This window comes from Muscardinus avellanarius (genome assembly GCF_963383645.1).
Source record: "Muscardinus avellanarius genome assembly, chromosome: 9".
In the NCBI taxonomy this organism is placed as follows: domain Eukaryota; kingdom Metazoa; phylum Chordata; class Mammalia; order Rodentia; family Gliridae; genus Muscardinus; species Muscardinus avellanarius.
The window spans coordinates 39,588,767-39,612,613 of NC_137795.1; the positions used below are offsets into that span (position 1 = coordinate 39,588,767).

At 41.6% G+C, this 23,847-nt stretch overlaps 1 protein-coding gene across 2 annotated transcripts in view; it reads left to right on the plus strand.

The window, feature by feature from the left end:
- Positions 1-20,612, plus strand: part of DOCK4 (dedicator of cytokinesis 4) — a gene marked incomplete at both ends in the record, with an annotated part of 525,693 nt that extends 505,081 nt beyond the window's left edge. For both annotated transcript variants that reach the window (XM_080701145.1, XM_080701146.1), the window contains 11 exons: positions 1,020-1,196; positions 1,953-2,036; positions 6,527-6,646; positions 6,997-7,118; positions 7,466-7,586; positions 8,789-8,870; positions 9,040-9,149; positions 11,691-11,763; positions 13,737-13,850; positions 16,913-16,974; positions 20,181-20,612. In XM_080701145.1, the coding sequence (XP_080557271.1) occupies positions 1,020-1,196; positions 1,953-2,036; positions 6,527-6,646; positions 6,997-7,118; positions 7,466-7,586; positions 8,789-8,870; positions 9,040-9,149; positions 11,691-11,763; positions 13,737-13,850; positions 16,913-16,974; positions 20,181-20,612 (1,497 nt within the window). The remainder of the gene's footprint in view (positions 1-1,019; positions 1,197-1,952; positions 2,037-6,526; positions 6,647-6,996; positions 7,119-7,465; positions 7,587-8,788; positions 8,871-9,039; positions 9,150-11,690; positions 11,764-13,736; positions 13,851-16,912; positions 16,975-20,180) is intronic.
- Positions 20,613-23,847: the final 3,235 nt, after the last annotated feature.

Consider the following 23,847-nt stretch of genomic DNA (forward strand, 5'->3'; position numbering starts at 1 on the left):
ATATGATTATTTGGTGGTTATATATATTACAGATATCTTCTCATATGTTCTGGCTTATCTTTCCTTCTCAATATAGTATCTGATAAATATTCATTCTTAATTTTGATATAGTCAGATTATAGGATTTTTCAGTTTGATTGAAGATGATCTTTGTGACCTTTTAAAACTCTAATTTGCTTCTTTAACTGAAAGGACCAGTATTTAAATGAGTTTATTATAAGCCAGAATTCCTTTATTACTGAGAGCTTGGCAGGCCTTCTCTTCAAAAAGAATGTCAAGGGCAATGACAGTCCCACTGCCATGCATTTGAAGAGCACTTTTATCATTTTCACAATTAAGGTCCCTATACCACCCAATAAATCCTTATGATTCTATTTGGCTCTCTTTCAAAAAATGGATACTGAAGCAATATGATTATCTTGTTTTCTGTAACTCCCAACTGTGTGCCATCTTGTGCCACCTTATGGTTCTATTCCATATGCATATGGAGTTTGTATGGGCATGTGCCCCCTCTTCACAATGGGACTGAAAGCACCTTGATATCAGAAGGTCTATAAATGATCTTTGTATCTCCCAGAGTGCTTTGCAGCAAATAAGCATCTAGAGAGGTGATAATAGTATTAAAGGCCCCTACATTTGTAGCCCTTCAGAAGAAAAGAGAATACTGAGATGCTTAGATATTATTTTAAGAAGTAATTGATCATTGCAGTGCCAATTAGAAAGGATGATTTCTGGTAATCTAAACTACATCCCAACCAATGAATAGAATCACCTGTCCTCTTCAAACCTTGATAGTGAATATTTGGCTTTTACATCCTTATCTACTATACTAGATGGCTCCTGGTAGAGGTATTGAAAACTCACACTGAGGATAATCTACTTTGTCTTTTTCTTTTGGACTTTCTTCTTGAATGTCATGAAAGTCTCTCTCTCGCTCGCTCGCTCTCTCTCTCTCTCTCTCTCTCTCTCTCTCTCTCTCTCTCTCGATATATATATATTTGTGTTTATTTGCTTCTCAGGTGGAAATGAGTCCTCTGGAAAATGCAATTGAAGTGTTGGAAAATAAAAATCAGCAGCTGAAGACTCTGATTAGCCAATGCCAGACAAGGCAGATGCAGAATATTAACCCCCTGACCATGTGCCTGAATGGAGTCATTGATGCCGCAGTTAATGGTGGGGTTTCCAGGTATCAAGAGGTGAGGATTAGGGAATGTTGTTTGAGAGTTTTTGACCCTGGATTTCTTAACATTTCTTTAATCTTTTTTTTTTAAATCCATTCCCATATCAGCCTACAAACAAATGTCTACAGTTGATGCATAGCCCTCTGTGTAGTAGCACGAACATATCATTTGTAATGCCCACTTGTGCCATTCCCCCAGTATGTTATATTTTGAGTGTGTGTGTGTGTGTGTGTGTGTGTGTGTGTGTGTGTGTGTTGCATTAATTAAAATAGTAAGGATATAGCCGGGCGTGGTGGCGCACGCTTGTAATCCCCGCGCTTGGGAAGCGGAGACAGGAGGTTCATGCAGGTTCAAAGCCAGCCGCGCTGGCTTAAGAGACCCTGTTTCCAAATAAAAAAGTATAAAATAGGTCTGGGAGTGTAGCCCAGAGGTAGAACGGTTTCCAAGAACCCCAGTACCACTAAAAAAAAATTAGTGAGGATATTGGGATAATTTAATAAATGTCTATATAAAGTGTTTTCCCTAAGCAGAGAGGTCTATGAGCATAGAAAAGTCTGGTCTTGTTTATATTATTAAAGGTACGCATTGTACAAGCTCTGATCTTCCTTTAACAATCCTTTCCATATGTTGCCTTCTGACCAGCCACCCACACTAGGAATCATTCCATCTGTCCCCAAGTGGTTGATAGTCATGCCATGAAAACAGCAACTGTGCCTTTTACTTCCTTGGGAACTCTCCTGAAGTAGACTGACTACTCCTTTCTCTTCCTAGGCATTTTTTGTAAAAGAATATATTTTAAGTCATCCTGAAGATGGAGAGAAAATTGCACGGTTAAGAGAGCTGATGCTTGAGCAGGTAAACAAGGCAGAAGCCATTCACCTTCTCTCTATCTCACCTGGCCAAGTGCTTGCTTACCAGTCAGGCCCATCTACATGGTACATTGTATCACTAGTCTAACTAAAATTATAGTCACCCCTGCATTGTATCCTAACTTGCTGATTTCTATTTTCTCTTCCCACTGGAATATAAAATAAATTTTACAAGCTTAGCATGGTGATGCAAACCTGTAACCCCAATACTCAGAAAGCTGAGTCAGGAAGATCATGGGTTTGAGGCCAGTGTTAGCAACTTAGCAAGACTCTTAGCAACCTAGTAAGACTCTGTTTCAAAACAAAAAATAAAACGGGGTCGGGGTGTAGCTCAAAGGTAAAATGCCTCTGGGTTCAATCCTCAGTACCACCAAAATAAATAAATACATAAGTTTCACATAAACAGACTGTGGCAGCCCAGTACAACCAATACTTTCTAAAGTCTCCTTGCAAGGTCTCTCCCTAAGGACTTGCTGTAGGCTCAGTGATGACTTTTTCACTCAAAATTGTGTGTGCATATGAGTTCAGGCTACCTCAAAGATAAATGAATGAAGATGGGTGTGGTGGTGCATGCCTGTTATCCCAGCACTTGGGAGGCAGGGCAGGAGGATCACAGGTCCAATGCCAGCCTCTGCAACTTAGGCCCTGTTTCAAAATATAAAGGCCTCATGGCATAGCTCAGAGATAGAATGCCCCTGGGTTTAGACCCCAGTCCCAAAAATAACCAAATAACAAATGCATGAATGGATAAGATAGTTATGTAAGTGTTATAATAATAAGGAAGTGGGCAATCAACAGAATATGCTTTTGAACAGTATTATGTTTTTAGATTATGCCTACATAATATATATATATATATATATATATATATATATATAATCTGTTCAAAACTAGATGCAAGTCATTATTTTCTATTCCAAATAAGCATAATCATTTTTATTTATTTGGTACCATTATACAAAGAACTAGAGTGAGCAATCTATTGCCTGCTGTTCCTGTTGATAGCTCATGGACTGAAAATGGTTTAAAAACCTCTGGGGTAGGAGATAAGGTTAGAAATCTATGTAAAATAGGAAATAAAGACATTTTGTTCCCATGAAGAATGGGACATGTATGATTAAATGGGGCAAAAGCATCTACCCCCACTTGATAATACCAAATTAATAAAGCACACTCAGTTGGATTAGAAAGCAATGCACTTATTATGTTTGATTTTAGTCCATATTTTATGCCCAATGGGTTTAGTCCACAAAACCCAATACTGGAGTAGAGAAGTAGTCATGGATAAAGGTAGTTATACTACTTCTGGAAAAAAGAGAAATTTCTTGACACTGACAAGAAGTAGAGAATAAGTCAAGTTCCCAATGTGACCCTGATTGGGAGGTAGATGCTAGACTTGAGAAGGTTAGGCCATTTAATACTTAGCATCATGGAATGACTTTAATCTTTGTTGAATTTTTTAAAATCTGTATTTTATCCAACCATTGTCTCCTCTGAGTGTTTTGTGGGACCATCAAGTAGGGGGCTGGGCTGAGAAGACACCATCATTTGCAGACCTGCAGAGTCACTGAGAACTGTCTATTGGCATGGTGACGTAGCACCTTGACATTCCTTCCACGAAGGCTTGTTGTCTCATCTGCTAAGAGTATGGCCTTTCACCAGGCACAGTAGTATACAACTGTAATCCAAATATTTTAGAGGAGGAGAAAGGAGGATCACAGGTTCAAAGCCAGCCTCCGCAACTAAATGAGACCCTGTTTCAAAATAAAATACACAGCCAGGTATGCTGGCACACTCCTGTAATCCCAGTACTTGAGAGGCTGAGACAGAAGGATTGAAGGTTCAAGGAAAGCCCCAGCAAATAGTGAGACTCTCATCAACCTAGCAAGACCCTGTTTCCAAATAATACATAAAATCGGGCTGGGAGTATAGCTTGAAGGTAGAATGCCTCTGGGATCAATCCCCAGAACCAAAATAAATAAATAAATAAATAAATAAATAAATAAACAAACAAACAAACAAACAAACATACAAAAAGGTCTGGGGATATAGCCTAGTGGTAGAGTGCCCCTGGGTTCAATCTCCAGTACCACAAAAAATTTTTTCTTAATTAAAAATAAAAACATGAAGCCGGGTGTAGTGGTGCACACTTGTTAATTTCCGCACTTGGGAGGTGGAGACAGGAGGAAAGTGTAGGTTTGAAGCCAGCCTTGTTGGCTTAGGAGACCCTGTTTCCAAATAAAAAAAATATAAAAATTAGGTCTGGGAGTTTAGCCCAGAGTTAGAAGGTTTTCCAGGAACCCCAGTACCACCAAAAATTGAAATAAAATAAAATAAAAACATGACCCTCAACAGACATGTTTACCTGCCAGGTCCTTCAGCTGCAGAAAGCCACCTGGCCTGTGTCACTGCCCACTTCTAAGACTGAAGAGAAAGTATAAAGCCTGGCCAGTTGGGTCCAACATGGGACAAGTCTGACAGTAAAGCTCCAGAGAGCCCCTGGGCTTGGCAGAGGCTGGCCAGCCTGCCGCACAGCTGAGCTTCTCTTCCTGTGGAGTTCTGCTTCTGCTCTTCCCTCAGGCAGCAACCCCCATGTTCTTTCCAATGAATATCTTCCAAGCCAGAGTCCACTTCCTGGATGACCCAGCTTTCAGCATTATTTAAACAAAAAGGAGATTACCCAATAGCCCATATTTAAGATGGAGAACCTGGTAGCTCTTCCACTGGGACTCAGCCCTTTCCTCCATACCCTTCCCTCTGCACAGAGGCCAATATCTCCTTTATGCCCCAGAAATACACTGCATCCAATCTTGGCATGGTGGTACACTCCTGTAATTCCAGTAATTGGGAAGCTAAGGCAGAAAGATTATAAGTTCAAGGCCAGCCTAAGCAATTTAGTGAAACTCTTGGCAACTTAGTGAGACCCTGTTTAAAAAGGGCTGGGTGAGTAGCTCAAAAGTAGAATGCCCCTGGGTGCAATCCCAGGAAGGAAGGAAGGAAGGAAGGAAGGAAGGAAGGAAGGAAGGAAGGAAGGGAAATGGAGGAAAGAAATACACTCTACTCCATCTCTTCCCTTTCAAAGGTGCCTGTCCTTCATGTCACTTAGGGAGGTCACTGGACTCTGACTTACCAGAGTCGGTTCTGTTTGACCTTGAGCTTTCAACCTAGAATCTCTACAAGGTGCAGAGATATAAGACCTTGTGCTATTGTGTCATTTGTTTTCTCCCTAGTCTAAGAATTTCTGGTTTTTTGACCACTTTATCATGGGGGCACTCTAAAAATGTGAAAGGCAGCCAGGCATGGTGGCGCACGCTTATAATCCCTGCGCTTGGGAGGCTGAGACAGGAGGATCGCACGGGTTCGAAGACAGCCTCAGCTACTTAGTGAGGCTCTCAGCAACTTAGACCCTGTTTCCAAATAAAATATAAAAAAGGTCTGGGAGTACAGTCCGGAGGTAGAAAGCCTCTGGGTTCCACCCCCAGTAACACCAAAAATAATAATAATAAAAATAAAAAATAGGCCGGGCGTGGTGGCACACGCTTGTAATCCTCGCGCTTGGGAGGCAGAGACAGGAGGATCGCTCAGGTTCGAAGCCAGCCGTGTGCGCTGGCTTAGGAGACCCTGTTTCCAAAAAATGTAAAAATAGGTCTGGGAGTGTAGCCCGGAGGTAGAAGGGCTTCCAGGAACCCCAGTACCACAAAAATAAATAAATAAATAAATAAATAAATAAATAAATAAATAAATAAATAAAATGTGAAAGGTAGCTGCTATACAAATCAAAGCAATTGCACACTATTGACAGTTGAACAAAGGAAAACTGTGTATTTCTGTGCATTTCCATTTGGTTCCTAGGAGCAGGAAACCTTTAAGTAGGATCTGCTTTCTTGTTGTATTATAAATGAACAAGATAATATTTTATAACAAAAACAAGAAGTATAGCAATTGTTAAAGAATTCCTGTTTATTTTTACTCCCTCCCTGACAGATTTTGAAAATCTGAGAGAGGGATGGAGGTGGGGATGGGGAAGGGCACAGAAGAACCTGGCGGAAGGGAAGAGGGTAACGTGAGCGAGAGGATGCTATCCAGAGAAGAGACCCTGGGAGACCTGCCTACCCCTCCCAACCCAGGATCAGCTCCTGCTGTCATTCCTGTCCCTTCCTGGGCAGGGAAGAAGGGACCAGTGAGACAGAACTGTTAAGAAGCATTGTAATTAAAGATCTAAAGCACATAGGAATGAAGCTTAGGGGAAATCACATCTTTGGAATCAGACCCCAGTTCAAATCCTCATTTGTGTCTTACTATGTGCAGGGCTTTTCTGATCCTCAGTTTCCTTGCTGTAAGTTGCAATTGTTCCTGTTCTATGGGATCCAGAGATTAACAGTAATGCATGCAAAATGCACCACACAGTGCTGGTCTGCAGGAAGCACCGTAAGAGGCAGTCACTGATATGGGGGTTTTCCTTCTATTGTCCCCAAGGCCCAGATTCTGGAATTTGGCTTGGCTGTGCATGAGAAGTTTGTACCTCAAGATATGAGACCCCTTCACAAAAAGCTGGTGGACCAGTTTTTTGTGATGAAGTCAAGCCTGGGGATACAGGTATGTACAGGAAGTATCCTGGGTAGGACAGTCAGACTACTGCTTTTTGCTTTTTGATAGAGAGACGATGAAGTATCCAATAGTGACATCTTTTGGTTCTTATGCCAAACTGCAGCGTGTACTAAGGAACCTTCAAAAATTAAAATTGCATTGTCTGGTATTTGTTGTGCCTACCTTGTATGAAAACAACAATGTAAGTGAAGGAAAACCTAATAATACTAGGACTCACCTTATAGGTACCTTTATAAAGATTTGATGACAGTAAATGTATCTAGTATATCAAAGTACCTCATAAGTTATTTTGCTCATATCATTGTGTTGGTAAAATATTTCCTATACTGCCTCTTTAGGAGTTCTCTGCTTGTATCCAAGCCAGTCCTGTGCATTTTCCTAATGGAAGCCCTCGCGTATGTAGAAACTCTGCACCTGCTTCCATGAGCCCAGATGCTACCAGGGTAATTCCTAGACGCAGGTAAGTCATATTTCGAATTACCTGACAATTTGGCATTCCCACAAGATGATCTGGAATGATTCTTTCATTCTTTATGGCACAATTTGTCAAATACACTATTTCTTAATGAAATAATTAACCCGCAAGGCAGCTGCCGACACCTGCCTCTGATATAACAGAAGCAGCGTGAGAAATAAACTCATGAATGTTTCAATTCGATTATATTGAGACAAACAGGAGACAACAAAATGAGATGTCTATTCCCCTCTCCCCCTTAGCTTTCTACCATGCCAGCATGTGATAAAGTATGATTCAGAGACCAAGTTAATGACCTTTTTTTTTTTTTTTTTTTTTTTTTCCTGAAACAGCCCATTAAGTTACCCAGCTGTCAACCGGTATTCTTCCTCCTCACTGTCCTCACAAGCTTCTGCTGAAGTAAGCAATATTACAGGGCAATCAGAAAGCTCTGATGAAGTCTTTAACATGCAGGTACTTTATTAGCTTTTTGTCTGGTCGTGTTTATTCTTTTTCTGTCTCGATCATGAGAGTGTCTGTTCATTCTACTCATGAACAGACCTTCAAGCAAGAACTTAAGGCCAAAACCTTTAAATGTTCTCATTGCTTTATCGGTCTTTGGAGTCTGCAAAGATGTTTCTCTCCGAACTGCCCGTCGCTTTAAGAAGATGTGAACCAGGAGTGAAAAGGCCCAGCAAGCTGTGCAGGGTTAGCTTTGAGATTGAGACCTGCCTCTGGTTTGCTTACTCAGCTCTGGACTTGTGGAGCACCTTGCCGTACACTACCTGTCTCTTGGCATGTCCAGGAGGCTCTTTTAGGAGACATGGTTTGAGGGTCCATTATAAAATCTCTACCATATATACATATCAAAAAAACAAATTTGTAAGCCGGGTGTGGTGGTGCACACTTGTAATCTCAGTACTTGGAAGGCTGAGACAGGAGGATCTGGGTTTGCAGCCAGCCTCAGTTACTTAGTAAGGCCCTCTGCAACTTATTGAGACCCTGTTTCAAAACAAATAAAAAACTTGGCTGGAGGGTGTAGCTCAGAGGTAGAATGTCCCTGGGTTCAATCCTTAGCATCACACCATCACACACACACACACACACACACACACACACACACACACAATTCTATAATAAAAATATAGATTTTAGGCATTTTAGAGCCAACATAACTAAACATTTTATTTAAACACTGCTAATCTGACATTTAGGATAGTTTATTAAGGCTCAGATGAATGGTCCCACCACCATCTTTGAAAAAGGTACACAACATTTATTTTCAAATTCATGGTTTGAGCCCACTTGGGAAGACAATGAGAAGGCAGATTCTGTGCCTTGTAGAAGTGTTTGCCTGTGTGTGTGCACAGACCTTGAGTCTCTGCTAAAACTGTGGGCAGGGGATGTGCGTCTCACTGGCACAGACACAGGCTGTAGCTAAATCGAGTGTGCAGGCGTTCCTTTGGCAGTAGTGAGACTTCAGATTCTTGATTAATTCCCACAGGCCTCCTTATCTGTCTCCGTTTGTAAGATCACTCTACATGGTTTTTGTTTTGTTTTGTTTTTCATTCTTTTTGCTAATTTGAAAGAGAAATGTTGATGGCTTTGTTTCAAACATGCCAGTGTTGTGTGATGGCTCTAACACTGTATGCTAACGGCTGCCCGTGTGTTTCCAGCCAAGCCCATCTACCTCAAGCTTGAGTTCCACACACTCAGCTTCGCCTAACGTGACAAGTTCTGCTCCATCGAGTGCCAGAGGTCAGTGCCAGTGAGTTGGGGAGATGAAGGGTTCCCAGAGAACCTGCCTGCCCCCAGGAACTGTGGCTTCCATTTCCCAAACCATAACCAACTGCCACAGCGCTCAGGCTTTCTCCAAACAGGTCCAGCGCTGCCACACAGCTGATCCTTTCTTTCTTTCTCTCCCCAGCTTCTCCATTGTTATCTGACAAACACAAACATTCCAGAGAAAATTCTTGCCTGTCCCCAAGAGAGAGACCTTGCAGTGCCATTTACCCAACCCCTGTGGAGCCTTCCCAGGTACTTCTCCTGCGTGAGGAATCCAGAGCGGGGGAAGTCTAGGATGGTGCGCATATGTCTGCAGAACACACAGGGGCTGCCAGAAGCCACCAGATGGGCACTGTCAGGCCACAGGCCCACTGGGTGAAGAGTCCACATCTTTTTTGTGCTTGTTGTTAGCAATTTCAACTTGAGCCATATTTCTGGTGGGGATACACGGGTTGTTGCCTGAGCAGTTAAAAGGAAAATAAGAACTGCCTTACCCTCCTTCATAACTACATCTTATTTCTCTATTAACCCTTCCAAGGGAGGTGGGTGGACGAAGGGAGCATGTGTGTTGGCCTGTGGAGAGAATGCACCTGCTTAAGAGAGTTGTAATGGATTCCTTTCTGAGGTTTCCAAGAGTGCAAGAGCCATGTTTGTTTGCCTTTGCCATTCTTTAGTTCATGGAGAACAAAGCAGCTGACTGCTTGGGCTTTCCCTGTCCTCCTCACAGGACAAGGAGGGGCCATGGCCTGAACCTCCCCGACCCCCAGAGTGGGCTTCACCCTGACCCCTGCTGAGCGTGAGGGTAGAGCCTTAGGCTTGGCACCTTGGACACTTCTAGAGCAGTGAAGGGTGATTGTGTGTGTGTGTGTGTGTGTGTGTGTGTGTGTGTGTGCATGCATGTAAGCGAGAGAGAAAGGGGGGGGAGAAAGTCAGAAAGATACTGGGATTAAACCCAAAGTTTAGGGCTGCACACAAATGTTCAACTTTATTTTGTATGGTAATGGAAATTAAATCCAGGATACTTTACCATAGAACTAAATCCCATAATTATGGATAACTATGGTAGAACTACCATAGTTTTACCATAGAACCAAACTCCAAGTGTACACACACACACACACACACACACACACACACACCCCACAATGTGTGTAGGAGGAGGTACTGGGGGTTGAGCCCAGGGGCATTCTATCTACCCCAAACCCTCTTAATTTTTTTTTTACTTTGAAATGGGGTCTAAGTGACTGTGCATGCCTCAAACCTACAATCCATCTGCCTCAACCTCCCAAGTACTGGGATTACAGGTGTGTGCCACTGTACCCAGCTTGAAGGGTGATTTTAAAATTGCTAGTTCTGTTAGCAAGGTGATGCACACCTGTAATCCCAGCTACTCAGGAGGCTGAGGCAAGAAGATCCCAAACTTAAGGTTTCTTTGTGCAGTTTAAGAAGACTATCTCTCAAAATAAAAAGTAAAAAAGGCTGAGGCTGGGTGTGGTGGTGCACACCTGTAATCTCAGTATGTGGCTGGCTGTGACATGAGAATCACAGGTTCAAGGCCAGCCTCAGTAAATTAGTGAGACCCTATTTCAAAATTTGAAAAATAATAAAATAAAATAGGGCTGGAGGTATAGCTCAGACATAGACTGCCTAAGGTTCAACCCCCAGTACCATACACATACACACACACACAAAATTAAATAAACTGGGGGTGTAGTTCCATGGTAGAGCACCCTTTACTCAATTCCCAGTACCACGAAAGATAAGTAAGTAAAGTTGAATATTGATGTGTAACTCTAAATTTTATGAATTATCTGGGACTAATGGAGGAACAGAAAAAGAATCACTTCTACTCCAGCTAATTTCTCTGTTTTTCTGCACTCTCCCGGCAGAAGTCTGTAGCTGTGTCTGGAAGTGGATGAGAATGAGTGGGATTTGGTGGCTGACTAGTTTGTCTTTGCTTATTGTGTGATCTTCCTGAAAGTCCCCGGCTACCCCCTCTGCACTGCACTGATGTCTTGCAGAAATTATATCTGACTGTATTTGGCTGAACCAGCTAACCAATTTTATTTCCCTTTGTTACTCGGTGTTACAAGGGGATTTCAGTTTGCTCCATCTGCTGTAGGAGAATGTATTGGCAACATGGGGAGCTCTGGACGCCTCCCCTGATTAGTCTCCAGAGTTTCTGCTTTGGGTAAAATTCAAAGTGGTGTATATGTTGCCAAAATTACAATAATACACATTGCTATAGTGCCTCTACTTAAGGACTCGGTATCTTTTCTTTTAATTATATATAAGGTAGACCCATGTAAATTAACTGGCATTTTTATGGGCTATGAATTATGGAATATCAACCACTTCACGTGTTTTTTAACCTAATGTAGGATTTTAAATATGAAGGTATTAAAGTCTACTCACTAGAGATTGTTGGAGCTACTATTTCTCCTTCAATTCTTACCTGCATTTCATATTACAGGTCTAGCATTTATATTTATAAAGAACACCGTAGCTCAGCTGCTACTTACCATTTATTTTTTGCTACATTTTATTACAAACATTTGTTTGCCATTTATATTTAAAGTGAAATGCAAATTATTAAATGCTTTGTTCTCTTTCTCAAAACCTTAAGCTCTTCTACCTTGAAGTATTACTGAGTTCTTTGTTCCTCGGCTCATCAGACCATATCAAAGATATTCTGAACAAAAAGCTTCAATAAGGAGATAATTGTGTCATTTTCTAAAGGGTCTCGTGTGTCAGCATGTTGCATCATAAAAATAGGCTCTTGTCCTTTTCTAGAGAATGCTGTTTAATCATATTGGAGATGGAGCCTTGCCACGCAGTGACCCAAATCTTTCTGCACCTGAGAAAGGTGAGCATAGAGCAGCTTCTCATCAGGCCTGTGATGTGTAAGGGTTTGTTTTGTCCTCATTTTCTCCAGTCTCCTATGTGTCTTGTGGAAGGCAGGGCTCTGGGTCCTTAAGGATCAGGACTAGCTTGTTCTTTGGAGAATTAATGAGACCCTTATTCATGATCCATTCTTCATCAATTGTTTGCTGTGGGATTTAATAACAATCTAAAGGAGTCGGGAACACCTCTGTCTAATGACTTCTGTTGTCTTTCATTGAGTCACCCAGGCAAGGCCTGCTCTTCCAGCAACAAATTTACCAATTAGGCGCCTTGTTCAGCACAAAGAAAATAGCAACTTGGCAGATTGATTCTGTGGTCCCCATCCTTTGTCTCCCTTACAAAGCTCATTCAGCCAGCTCCTCTGTTGTTTGTGGTGACTCACATATGGCCCTTTTACAATTAAATACTATTTAAGAATTGCAATCCAGTGCATAATGGAGTGTGCCCTGCCTCAAGGTCACACACACAAATGAGAAGCAAATACATGCATAGCCCTAAGTAGCCAATTAGCATCAGTTTGCAACACTGCAGAAGATGGAGAGCAGATTAAAAGTCACTTCCTCAGCCATGGGGGCCTGCTACAAGGCACCCTGGGCTTCTCTCAGGGCCAAGGCTCAAAAACAGGAGCAGTTGAGAACCAAAGAATCTAGCGTCCCTAATCAAATGCCTGCAAGAAGTGCACTTCAATTGCTTTCATTAAGAACTGACTGTATTGTCATTTAGGTACATTGATACATTAACATTAAAACTTCGCGGCCCCGGTTATGATGGAACATGTCTGTAATCCTGGTACTTCAGAGGCTGAGACAGGGAGATCACAGGTTCTAGGACAGCCTCAGCAAATAGTGAGACTCTACCAACCTAGGGAGACCATTTTGAAATAAAAGTAAAAATAGGGATGGAGGTATAGCTCAGAGGTGGAATGCCTCTGGGTTGAATCCCCAGGAGCACACACACAAAAAAGATAATACAAAAAAAAATAAGTTAAAGCTTTCCAGAAGTTAGAAATCAGTGAGGCCTTAGCCAAAACACAAATTTTGCCTTAATGCTATAAGTCAAGCATTAGTCTTTGCCAGGAGAACATAGGCATATGCTACTTTTCCTCACCCCATTTTTTGAAGTAAACCACAAAGCAAATTTAAAAGAAGAAAAAAAGTAATTCTACACCATTATATGCAAGTGGGAATTTAGTGTTAAATGTGGAGCTCCTCAACATGTCCAGCAGGTGGCAGTGTCCACCCAGGAAATAAGCTCTAGAGCTCAGGAGCTGGTGCCCTCTTGAAGTGGCTGCTTATAACCCTGTGTGTCTGCCCAGGTTCTTAGCAGGATGGCTCTGTGTCCCTGCATCTTAAGTAATAAAAGACACTGTGACCATTCCAACTCATTTTCCTAGGATATACTTCGAAGTAATTCATTGATTTCAGGAACAAGAGTCCTTAAGGAACTGGTCAGTGAAATGGTGTTGTGTGGCCATTCTTTTCCAGTAGTTCTGCCACACACAGTTGGAATATTAGTGTGTCACTGCCTTCTACCTTCTTGGATGTCCAGAAATATCTACGAAAAACCAACTTTCAAAATAGACCAGTGATGGTGTCTCCCATCTGTCTTCCAGCACTAAATAATGAGATGCTGGGATTACTAAATGCATTTGTAATTCTCAACAAGTTTTACACTCCCATGCAGAGATTTGTAGTCCTATTTGATAGCCTGAGGAAAATAAGAAGACATGACATCACCCAATTAAATGACAACTCTAACTCTTAGTTCACCAATTAAATAAAGGTTTAGTATTCAGAAGGTTTTCTATTTGTTGGTTTTTTTTTTTTAATCCAGTTGATTTTTTTCATTCTGGATCATTCTAACTTTCTTCTAAGATCTCAAGTGTTGGAGGGCAAAGCTGGACCGTGTGTTTTTAGCTGTGTTATTCCCTTCCAGCTGTGAATCCCACCCCTAGCAGCTGGAGCCTGGACAGTGGGAAAGAAGCCAAGAACATGTCGGACAGTGGAAAACTTATGTCTCCCCCTGTCCCTCCAAGACCCACACAGACTGGTGGGTATTTGAAGCCTTGGAACAATCTCTTTTGTAAACTAACTTTTAATTACTAATCTACCTAGTCCTGAATTTCTCAGAGACATAGGCAGTTGGTTTCTGGGTTTAAAAAAACAAAAACCAAAAAACCCTGAGTATCTGCATAATTTATCTGCAGTATTCTTCCCTTTTCCTGAACTGCTACAGGTCAAACAATGGCACAGGCAGATTCTGTGGGGCGCTACCCTCCACCCTCCTCCACCCTCCAACCCTGCACTTCCCTAGGGCTCCCTGTGTTCTCTGCTTGTACCACCCGACTCAGAGTCACCTCTGCTAACTCAGCCACTTTCTTCAGTCTTACTCAAGGCCAAGGCTTTAGTTGCCCCTCATCTGGGATTAACTCCCTGAGATGTTGAGGGGCTTTTCGCATCCATGCTTATTTATTTCCTGCTTTAAGAGTCTGCATTCAAGGGCAGTGTTTCTCAAAGAGCTGACGGGGTACTGCATCCTAACCCTCTAGGTCCTGGCTCAAGAAGCAAATTCTCTAGCCTAACCTTGGCAGTCTAAGTCACGATTTTGGTATTTCTGGGGTAAAAAAAAAAAAAAAAAAAGACTCTAGAGTCTATATTTTTACCAAACTTTTTTTTTTTAATACTGTGGAACTGAACCCAGGAGCTCTCAAGGTTGGTCTACCTCTGAGCTACACTCACAGCCCTTTTTTATTTTTTTATTTTGAAACTGGGTCTCACTAAGTTGCTGAGGCTTGCCTCAAACCTGTGATCCTCCTGCCTCAGCCTCCCAAGTCCTGGGATGACAAGCATGTGCTGCCACCACAGCCAGCCAGGTGATCCCTTCTGCTCACTAGATTCTGAGAGAGAACCACTGAAAATGATTCTTAAGAACCATCCAGGCTGGGAGGGTAGCTCAATGGTAGGACTTGTGTTTAGCAAACAACAAGGCCCCGGGTTCAATCCCCAGCAACAAAAGAAAAGAAAAAAACTTTTTTGCAGCAGTAAGAGTCCACTTTTCCTCCCAAACAAGCCAATAGAGGACAGTTGGTGACCTGCCTGTGGTACAGTTTTAAAGGGTGCCTGCCCTACTTTACCCGCTGCCTGTCCTGCGTCTGAGTCTTCTCAGTACTTACCTATGTCTAAAAAAGGTTTAGAGCTTTACAAATGCTACTAGCCTAAAAATAAAAAATAAAAACGACACTATTCCCTTCATGGATTTTTCTGGACTGATCTTTCATGTTTCATTGGCTATACACTAGCATCTAGTTCTGTTTTCTCTTTTACTAAGAAAAGAAAGCTGACGTTACCTTTTAAAAATAAACTACATGCTACCCAGTTTGTTCTAAATGTGTCAAAGCTAAAAGTCGAATCACCAATATTTTTTGAAAGACATGTGAGATACTTAAACAGAATAAGAAATAACTTGAATCTCGCTGGTCATCTGCGTTACTCTCTGTCAGTGTGCTCACAAGAGGTTAAGAGTCATCAGCCAAATTATTTGTATTTCACTCATGATTATTTTATACCTGGGTGTGTTGCTAGAGTTGGGAACATGAAAGGCATTTTTAAGGAATGATAATATTGATAATTATTATTGGGGAATAATAATTATATTGATGGTAGTTAGGGTCCTAGGCCAGTTCCAACCTGAAGACAAGGATACTCCTGGAACTATTTTAGGTCTCTGTGGGAAATACCTTTCTAAAGAAATATCTCTGTGAAACTGTGCTGAGTAGCAGGGCCACCTCGGTGACATAACAATGGCCCAAGTCAAAGAGGAACGAACAGGAAGCCTTGACAACCGCCACAGTGATGACAGAAATATAGCCCTGATCAGGACTGGCTTCTCCATGCAGACAGGATTTTCTTCCATTATCACCACCCACATCTGATGAGATAGGAGAAGTACCCCGGCTTTAGAAGGGGACACGTCCCAGGGCAAGGTGCAGGCAGAGGCTCCCTGGCCCTCGGGACTCAGCACACAGGACTGCACTGCCCTCCCTTCTGCACGGATTGCTCTCATGGTCTGTCCTGATGTCGTCATCCGTGGTCACTGTTGTGGGGCTCTGTAACTGTCTTTCTTCCTTTCAGCCTTTCTGTAGTTTTCTAAGGAGTTAAAAACCTCACTGTGGCCGCTAGGAGACTGCAGCTAATCACAGAGCAGCAGCCCCTGAATTCACTGAAACCTCTTTGTATGGAATTGGGAAGTGTGGCTCACTCTTGCCTGGTGACTGTGTCCCATGTGGTTCTCACCCTGTGCAGTCACACGATAGAGAGCTGGGTGTGACCCTCAAGCAAGCATGTGTGCCTGCACACACACACACACACACACACACACACACACACACACACACACACACACACGAATGGGGAGTGGTACCATCACACATGATGTGGCCCAGTATGAGACTTGGAAATCTACTGAGAAAAGCAAAGGTCACTTTTCTTTGTCATGATAATGAACTCCATAGAGTACCGCTACCTAGGGGACAGAGAGCTGGGTACAGGTATTGGGGAAAAATAGAAAACAGCTCAGCTCTTGTACAGACATGCCCAAGGCTTTCTTTCTGTTTGGGATGTGTTGGTGGGGACAAGGGTGGAAAAGGAGACTGATGGCATATGTTCCCATGGGCCTAGTCAAGTTTCCTGGTGGTTTGGGGCTTGCTGCTGAGGTCACAGCCAGCAGCTGTCTCCCAAGTATTGATCCCTGGCACCTCACACCTAAAACCCTTACCAGATAGATCAAGCAGTGGAGAAGCATCTGGACTTTGGAGAAATAGAAAGAACATTGGACCAGTTTGGGGCCCTGTCACTTTGGTCAAAGCATCATGTGTATACTGGTAACTTTAAACTAATTGACCACATCTTGGGAATGCCATCCTCTGTGACAAATGTGCTCTGGGTTGGCCTCATTTACCTTCTCCCATGTCCCCTACTCCACCCCCGCCACTTGCTTAGAAGCGTCTTATACACTGGGTCATCCATATGGGTCTGTTCACACAGAGGACATTGGCACTGGATCAACTGTCTGGTTTTCCTTTATTGAAATGTGACCTCTCTCTCCATTTACAGCTTCGCCAGCAAGACACACAACATCTGTATCCCCCTCACCAGCTGGGCGCTCTCCAATGAAGGTACAGGCCCTTCCTTAGACTGAGGCAGGTTCCTTTGTTCTCTAACTCATCCCAGGCTTTTATTTGCACAAACAAGGAAAGAAAGAAATAAGAAGTAGAAGGTGGGTAAGGAAACAACCCTGGATTTTCCCACTGGGAGACTGTTCCATGAATTCAGCAATTTGTTTTTACATTATTAGCCTCATTCTGCAAATAGTAGCCATGAGAACTTAAAAACTAGAGTCAGTATATATACTGCATTAGGAAAGAAATAATGGTCCCAGTATAACTCCTAGGAACATTTCAACCTACTCTTTTTTTAGGGCATACAAAGTTTGCGCGTACACACACACAAACACACACACACACACACACACACACACACACATTTAAACTGAAAAGCATCAGTAATTACCATCTTCTCAATTTTCTTTGGTGGGTTTTTGCCGTTGTTATTATTAGCCTCACCGATTTTGACATGGCAAAACTCAGGTTTCTGCCTTCTGATATTTTATATACCAAGGATGTCATTTACTTTAGAAATACACACTCGATCATGAAAAACTAGATGATAAAATGGATTTTAAAAATTCTGGGAGACAAACCAGAAAGCTTTAAAGGTCAGACTTTTGAGTCGGTAAGTGGATACAGGCCATTTAACATCTCTAAACACACAAATCCCTCATGATGATAAAGAATAATATTTAGCCTCTATCCAAATTGAATCAGGCTGGCTGCAAGGCTTGTCAGTGCTTGGGAGAGGTTGGTGTTCAGAGCTGTAGCACCAGAAGCAAATGAGAGGTTGAACAGTGAGTGTTCAAAGAGCGATTTTGTACCTGAGTGGCTCAGGATTTACACGCTCCATGCCCTTCTTGTTGATGAGATAGTTCCAGCTAATGTGAAAAAGACAAATTAGACTCTGCAAACAAGTAGGGGCAGGTTGTGATCTGCTGCATCTGTGCTGCTGAGGATAGTGGTTGCTAGAAATTGAAAATCTGGACATAAAAAAGAGGGGAATCGCAGAGCATGATTTCATTTGTGTTGCCAAAATTTCCGATGAAGAAAATTTGCTGGTAAATGCAAATTACTTGCTGGTTTTGTTGTCATTCTGCGATGCAGCTGCTATCACAAAGTACAAGTGACAGCACTTGCTTTGAAAGCCTGTCATCCTGCTGTGAGGGACGGGAAGCGTTTGGGCTTCTCCACACCTTCGCTTTCATTTGCTCACAGAGACCTCCCCCGTGTGCTTATGGAATTATCATCTGTGGTTTTCAACTTGATTTTGCAGAGTAGCAATATAACAATAAGTAGTCTCGGATTTTTTTTTTTTTTTAAATGGGTTGGCGGGCGTGGTGGCGCACACTTGTAATCCCTGAGCTTGGGAGGCAGAGACAGGAGGATCGCGCAGGTTCAAAGCCAGCCGTGCTGGTTTAAGAGGCCCTGTTTCCAAATAAAATATAAAATAGGTCTGGGAATGTAGTCCTGGAGGCAGAAGGGTTCCATCCCAGTACTACCACTACAAAAAAAAAAAAAAAAAAAAAAAAAAAAAAGGGCTTAAAAGGTTCAAGAACTATCAAACAGCTCTCATTAGCAGGCTGGTGCATACCGTTACTCTGCAAACCTGCGTGGATTTTTTCTGACCACTGGTAGTCTTGAAGCCACACCTTTACAAAGGAGGCTTGAAACATAAAAAAAAAAAAAAATGGTTGGAACATTTGCGTTGTGACTCCTGGGTTACATTAGAGGACACACTGCCACCAAGTTGCTACCTTTGCTATGATTAGAATACATTTTGCTGCCTTAACTGGTAGACTGAGTTTTCCTCCAACAGGTAAATGATAGAGTTAACCCTTTAGAAGAGACTGATCTTGCTTATGTTATTTTTAATTTTTTTTTATTTTGAAACAGGGTCTCACTAAATTTCTGAAGTTGGCCTCGCACTTGTGATTCTCCTGTCTTGGCCTCCCAAGTACTGGCATTAGAGGTGTGCACAACTACACTTGGCTTTAGCAGACTTATTTTTTAATTCAAGGTCTAATCTTTGCTATAGACAGGACTGAAGTTGTAGCTCTTAATTAGCCATGCTTACGTTTACCCTCCTATTAAAGGAAAGAATTTGTGCCTACCGGCATTATTTTGCTTAAAAAAGAGAGACCAAGGTAAAGTTAGCTATCGGTAGCATTTCTCAAATTGTATTTCATAGAACATTAGTTTTATAGGACATTCGTTGATAAGTAGAGAACTATTCAGTGGTTAAATAAGTTCAGAAAACACTGAGCTACACAAATTATCCAGGGGTTTTTTTTGTTGCTAAGACTTTAACATGCTAATATGCTCTGAGGGTACACAAGGTATATATCATATGCTACATTTCTCAGTGGAACCCTTTTCACAGAACAACTCTTAGTGCATCATTGTCCTTAGGACATCATCTGGGGGAGCAGCAGGTTCAGATGCCAAACAGTTGATTATTATGATAATCATAATATTATAATCAGACTAAGTGAAGAAGGCCAGAGGGAACATATGTTGGACAAGTGGGGATTGTGGTAAACTAAACCATTCATACCCCTGCTGGACTTCAAAGAATTATCTTAATTAACAGAATGTATGTTATTGCTACCACACTCCTAGTTCTTTACAATATATACTAGACACCTACAGTTTTATATGAAATATTCCTAATTTTAAAAATTAGCACCGGGCATGGTAATGCCCCACTTGTAATCCCAGCATTCGGGAGGCGAAGACCAGAGGATTGCGGTTCACAAACAGCTTCACCTACTAGAGAGGTCCTTCGCAACTCAGTGAGACTCCTGTTTCAAAAATAAAAAGACTAAAAACTAGGGCTGAGGGTGTAGCTCGGAGGTACAGTGCCCCTGGGTTCCATCCCCAGTACTCACACACACACACACACACACACACACACACACAAAAAAAAAAAAAAAAAACCCTAGCAACTAAAAAACAGTAGCAAATGTAACAGCTCACATTTCAGGCCAAGCCCAAGGGCTGCGGGTTTACAGCTTCAGCTCAGGAGACTGGAGCAAAGGCAGGAGAACCAAGCCCAAGGATTCTTCTCTGGTGGGAAGATGTGGCCTCACACTGCCCAGGAGCTGTCCTGCTCCTGTCCTGCTGAGCTAGGGGAACAGGCTGGTGCCCCTAGTGTCTCTGACTCAGCTGTCTCCCACTTTTCTTTCTCTCCCACCCCTTTTCCTGGGGACCAGGGCTCCATGCAGTCCTTCACCCCCTCTCCCGTGGAGTATCACTCTCCAGGACTGACCTCCAACTCCCCAGTCTTGTCGGGCAGCTACAGCAGCGGGATCTCATCTCTCAGCCGGTGTAGCATGTCGGAAACCTCAGGCTTTGAAAATCAGGTGAACGAACAGGCGGCCCCGGTGCAGGTGGCCAGCTACAGCACTCCCGAGGAGCCGGTTCGCAAGGAGAGCAAGACCCCACCACCCTACAGCGTGTATGAACGGACTCTACGGCGCCCCGTCCCCCTACCTCACAGCCTCTCCATCCCCGTCTCTTCCGAGCCGCCCGCCTTGCCCCCCAAGCCCCTGACCGCACGGTCCAGCCACCTGGAGAACGGAACCCGGAGGACGGAGCCAGGCCCGCGCCCCAGGCCCCTGCCCAGGAAGGTCTCTCAGTTATAAGTCACTCTTCTCATGTACCTGCAATGAATTCCCTGCCGTTTACAAAGTAAAGCGTAATGCGAGAAGACATTTAGTGTAGGCACTTTAATAACTTACGCAGATCTTTCTTTAAATCAGTGGAACTTGCTTATTAATATGATGTCGCACAATATTAAAAGTTACTGATCTCAAACCCAGATGTTACGAGAAGTCTGGCTGAATCGCATTGAAATGTTTCTCCTTTGAAAGTGATAGTGATAAAGACTCTTTGTTTTTTTTTATGTTCACTTTTTTTTTACATAGTTTAATCTTCAGACTAATACAATATCGTCAAACCATACAGTGTGTGATATTGTCCTATACTTTTTACTAAATACTTGATACTCGGAGAAAGCTTAATAGATCAGTGTACATCCTAACACAATGCTCTTGACTTCAGACTTCTGTGAATAAGATGGGGTTTCTGGCTCATCCCCAGGAGCAGAGTAATCCGTGCACATCCTCAGAATTAAAAGTTTAAAGCAGGCTAGTTAGTTATACTTAGGGGTTGCAAAGATTGGAACTGGAAGTTATTTTGTTCTTGAAACAGAATGCTTCTTTAACGTTGCTATTGTTTGACAGCTGTCTCCATTTGCAAAACTGCTTTGTGAAGCAGTCACTAGATCCTCTCCTATCCTGACACCATGCTAGCTACTGTATTTTTGAGCTGCAGTTTGCTTTCAGAGTTCCAATCAACTATATTAAGCAAAAGACTCCAGGAGGAATGTTTACTTGAATTTTGTGCTTCCTTACATGAGTGTTGCCTCTGTACAATGTGTTCGTTGAAGAAGAACAGATGTTCAGGTAGCAAATAGGCACATATTACTGCGTCCCATTAATGAGAATTTGGAAATCAATACAGGACAGTATTAAATCAATAACCTAAATGAAGAAAAAAAAAACCCTCAGTGAAGATATATTAGCATGATTAAATGGCAAAAGGACTTTCAAAAGGCAAGGGCATTAACTTTCAGTCCTGCAGAAGATAAAGAATTCTTCTCAACTCGTCATTCTTACCAGCAGAGCTTGTCTTCTCAGCTGATCCTGTGTCCTTTGGTTAGAGGAGGATAACTGTATTGTAGACCTTTCTAGCTTGAATATTGCAACGTAGCATCTTAGTTCTAGGTAGACATGCTGATGCTGCAATTGTAGGAGAATGGGAAAAAAGCACCTTGTATGTAGTAATGTATTTTGTATCTTTGTTTTTCCTTTTACTGACTGTTTATAACACTCAATTGACAATAGATATGAACTGTATTTTAAATCATACTGTTAAATATTACCCCCCCATTTTGTTGGGAAGCTCATTTTAGTTTAACCATGTTTGTTTTTGTTGATAGCTTACCCGGGAGGCAGTGACCACTTTTTTATATTCTCTTAATGAAACCATTCAGCAGGTATACGCTGTTGAGGCTGGTTATAGAGGTTTTCTATAATAAATGTTCAAGTATTTTTGTACATAACTGGTTAATTTTAATAAAAGATACCATTATGTGTAAAAAAAAGGAAAAATAAAAGCAAACAGTTGTGGATACAGTATGATTGTTATAATTATGCCAAATACTTTATGTATGGAAAAAGAATATTTGTACATATGTGCTTTTAACAATAATTCTGCCATATTGACTTTACAATTTTGAATGTCAGAAAAATTAATATATGTTAAAATATTTATGTTTAGTGATAGTATTCATAATTGAGGGAAGGAACATATGAATTTTAGCTTTGTATCTTGCGAGTTTTGCAGTTGGAAATTTCTTGAACTAGCTTTTGCTTTTGATGATAACACTTTGTGTTTGTAATTACATACATATGTAATAATACATATATATGTAAGAAGCTCCACCTTTCTGTTACCTTAAAGAAGTAAAATCTTCCACTTAAATAAGATGACATGCATAAGATAACAAAGCTTCTTTGATTTCCTTTTCCTGTGTAATTTAATAGATTTCTTGACTAGTGCTTGAGCACAGAATAAATCAGTGTTATTTGCTCTTGAAGCCATTTTTTAAAAAAAATTTTTTGGCAGTGAACAGTTGAATTTATCATGTGTGTGTATTTCTGAAGCAGCTATATAACAGAACATTCAGGAGATCCTGTTAGCTCAGATGTTCGTGTTGGTTGCTGCTGAATGGTAAATATTAAATAAAGTTACCATATTAATCTTAATATTTCTGTCTTTATTCCTGTCATCAGCATGTCTTTACATAAATCTTACATAAATCTCTTGGTCCTATCTTAGTGAAACTTTCGAAGTTCTTTGTTGACAGACCCTATTTTTGTTTTTGTGCCCCAGTCGACACACTTTATTCTCACCACAGTCCCTCTATGCCATAAAGAGCAAAGACTGAAAAGATAATAACAAAATGGATCACTGTCCTCTGAAGAAACTACCATTTACTTGGTGGCTGGACATTAATTGGCCTCACTGAGCCAATTTAATAAGTCAAACCATCAAAGTTCGTTTGCATTAGAAAATGTGGTACAAAACAGGTAACTGCCCGGTAGACCAGGGAAGGCTTGTTAAATGCCGCCTTTGCCCATGTGATGTGCTCGACCTGTAGCTCAGCTCTTCGCCCTGATTTTACCAAAATGTTAGTGAACATATTTGACATGTACTCAAAATCTGTTGACTACAAGATTTCTATGAGTGAAGGCTGGCTTTTAATTTTTTGAATTGTGTCTGTGCTGTGGCAGGTTTACAGTATTTATGTAACTCAGTGCTGGGCAAACCTCTGTCTAAAGGCCCTGCCCCATTAAATACCAAAACCCACTTAGAGGCCATTGTCAGTGTCTTCCTGGTTATTTCTCAGCATTGACTAAATGATTTTAGAGCATTCTGGAGCGTTTTCATTATGCCTGATCCCATAAAGTATTTCAGGTCTACAAGCATAATTACAATATGAATAGCTCAATTGCCCACCTAAGTCCATTCTCTCTGGATCCTTATTGATTTTTCTACAAAAGACAACAGAATAAAAAGTTGCATAGCTTTGCCTGTGTTCGATCTTTGCACATTAAAAGGTGGCTTATATCAAAATGGTTCTTATTTAGTGATTATAGTAAGCTTTGCCCTCATTATATAAGAAAGTCATAAAATAGGTTTGAAATGTCAACAGAATACCAAGCTCTTTTTTACATTTTCCATTTGTCTTTTCTGTATAAATATATGACATACATTTTCTACATTGCTGAGTGCTAGTTCCCCAAATATCAC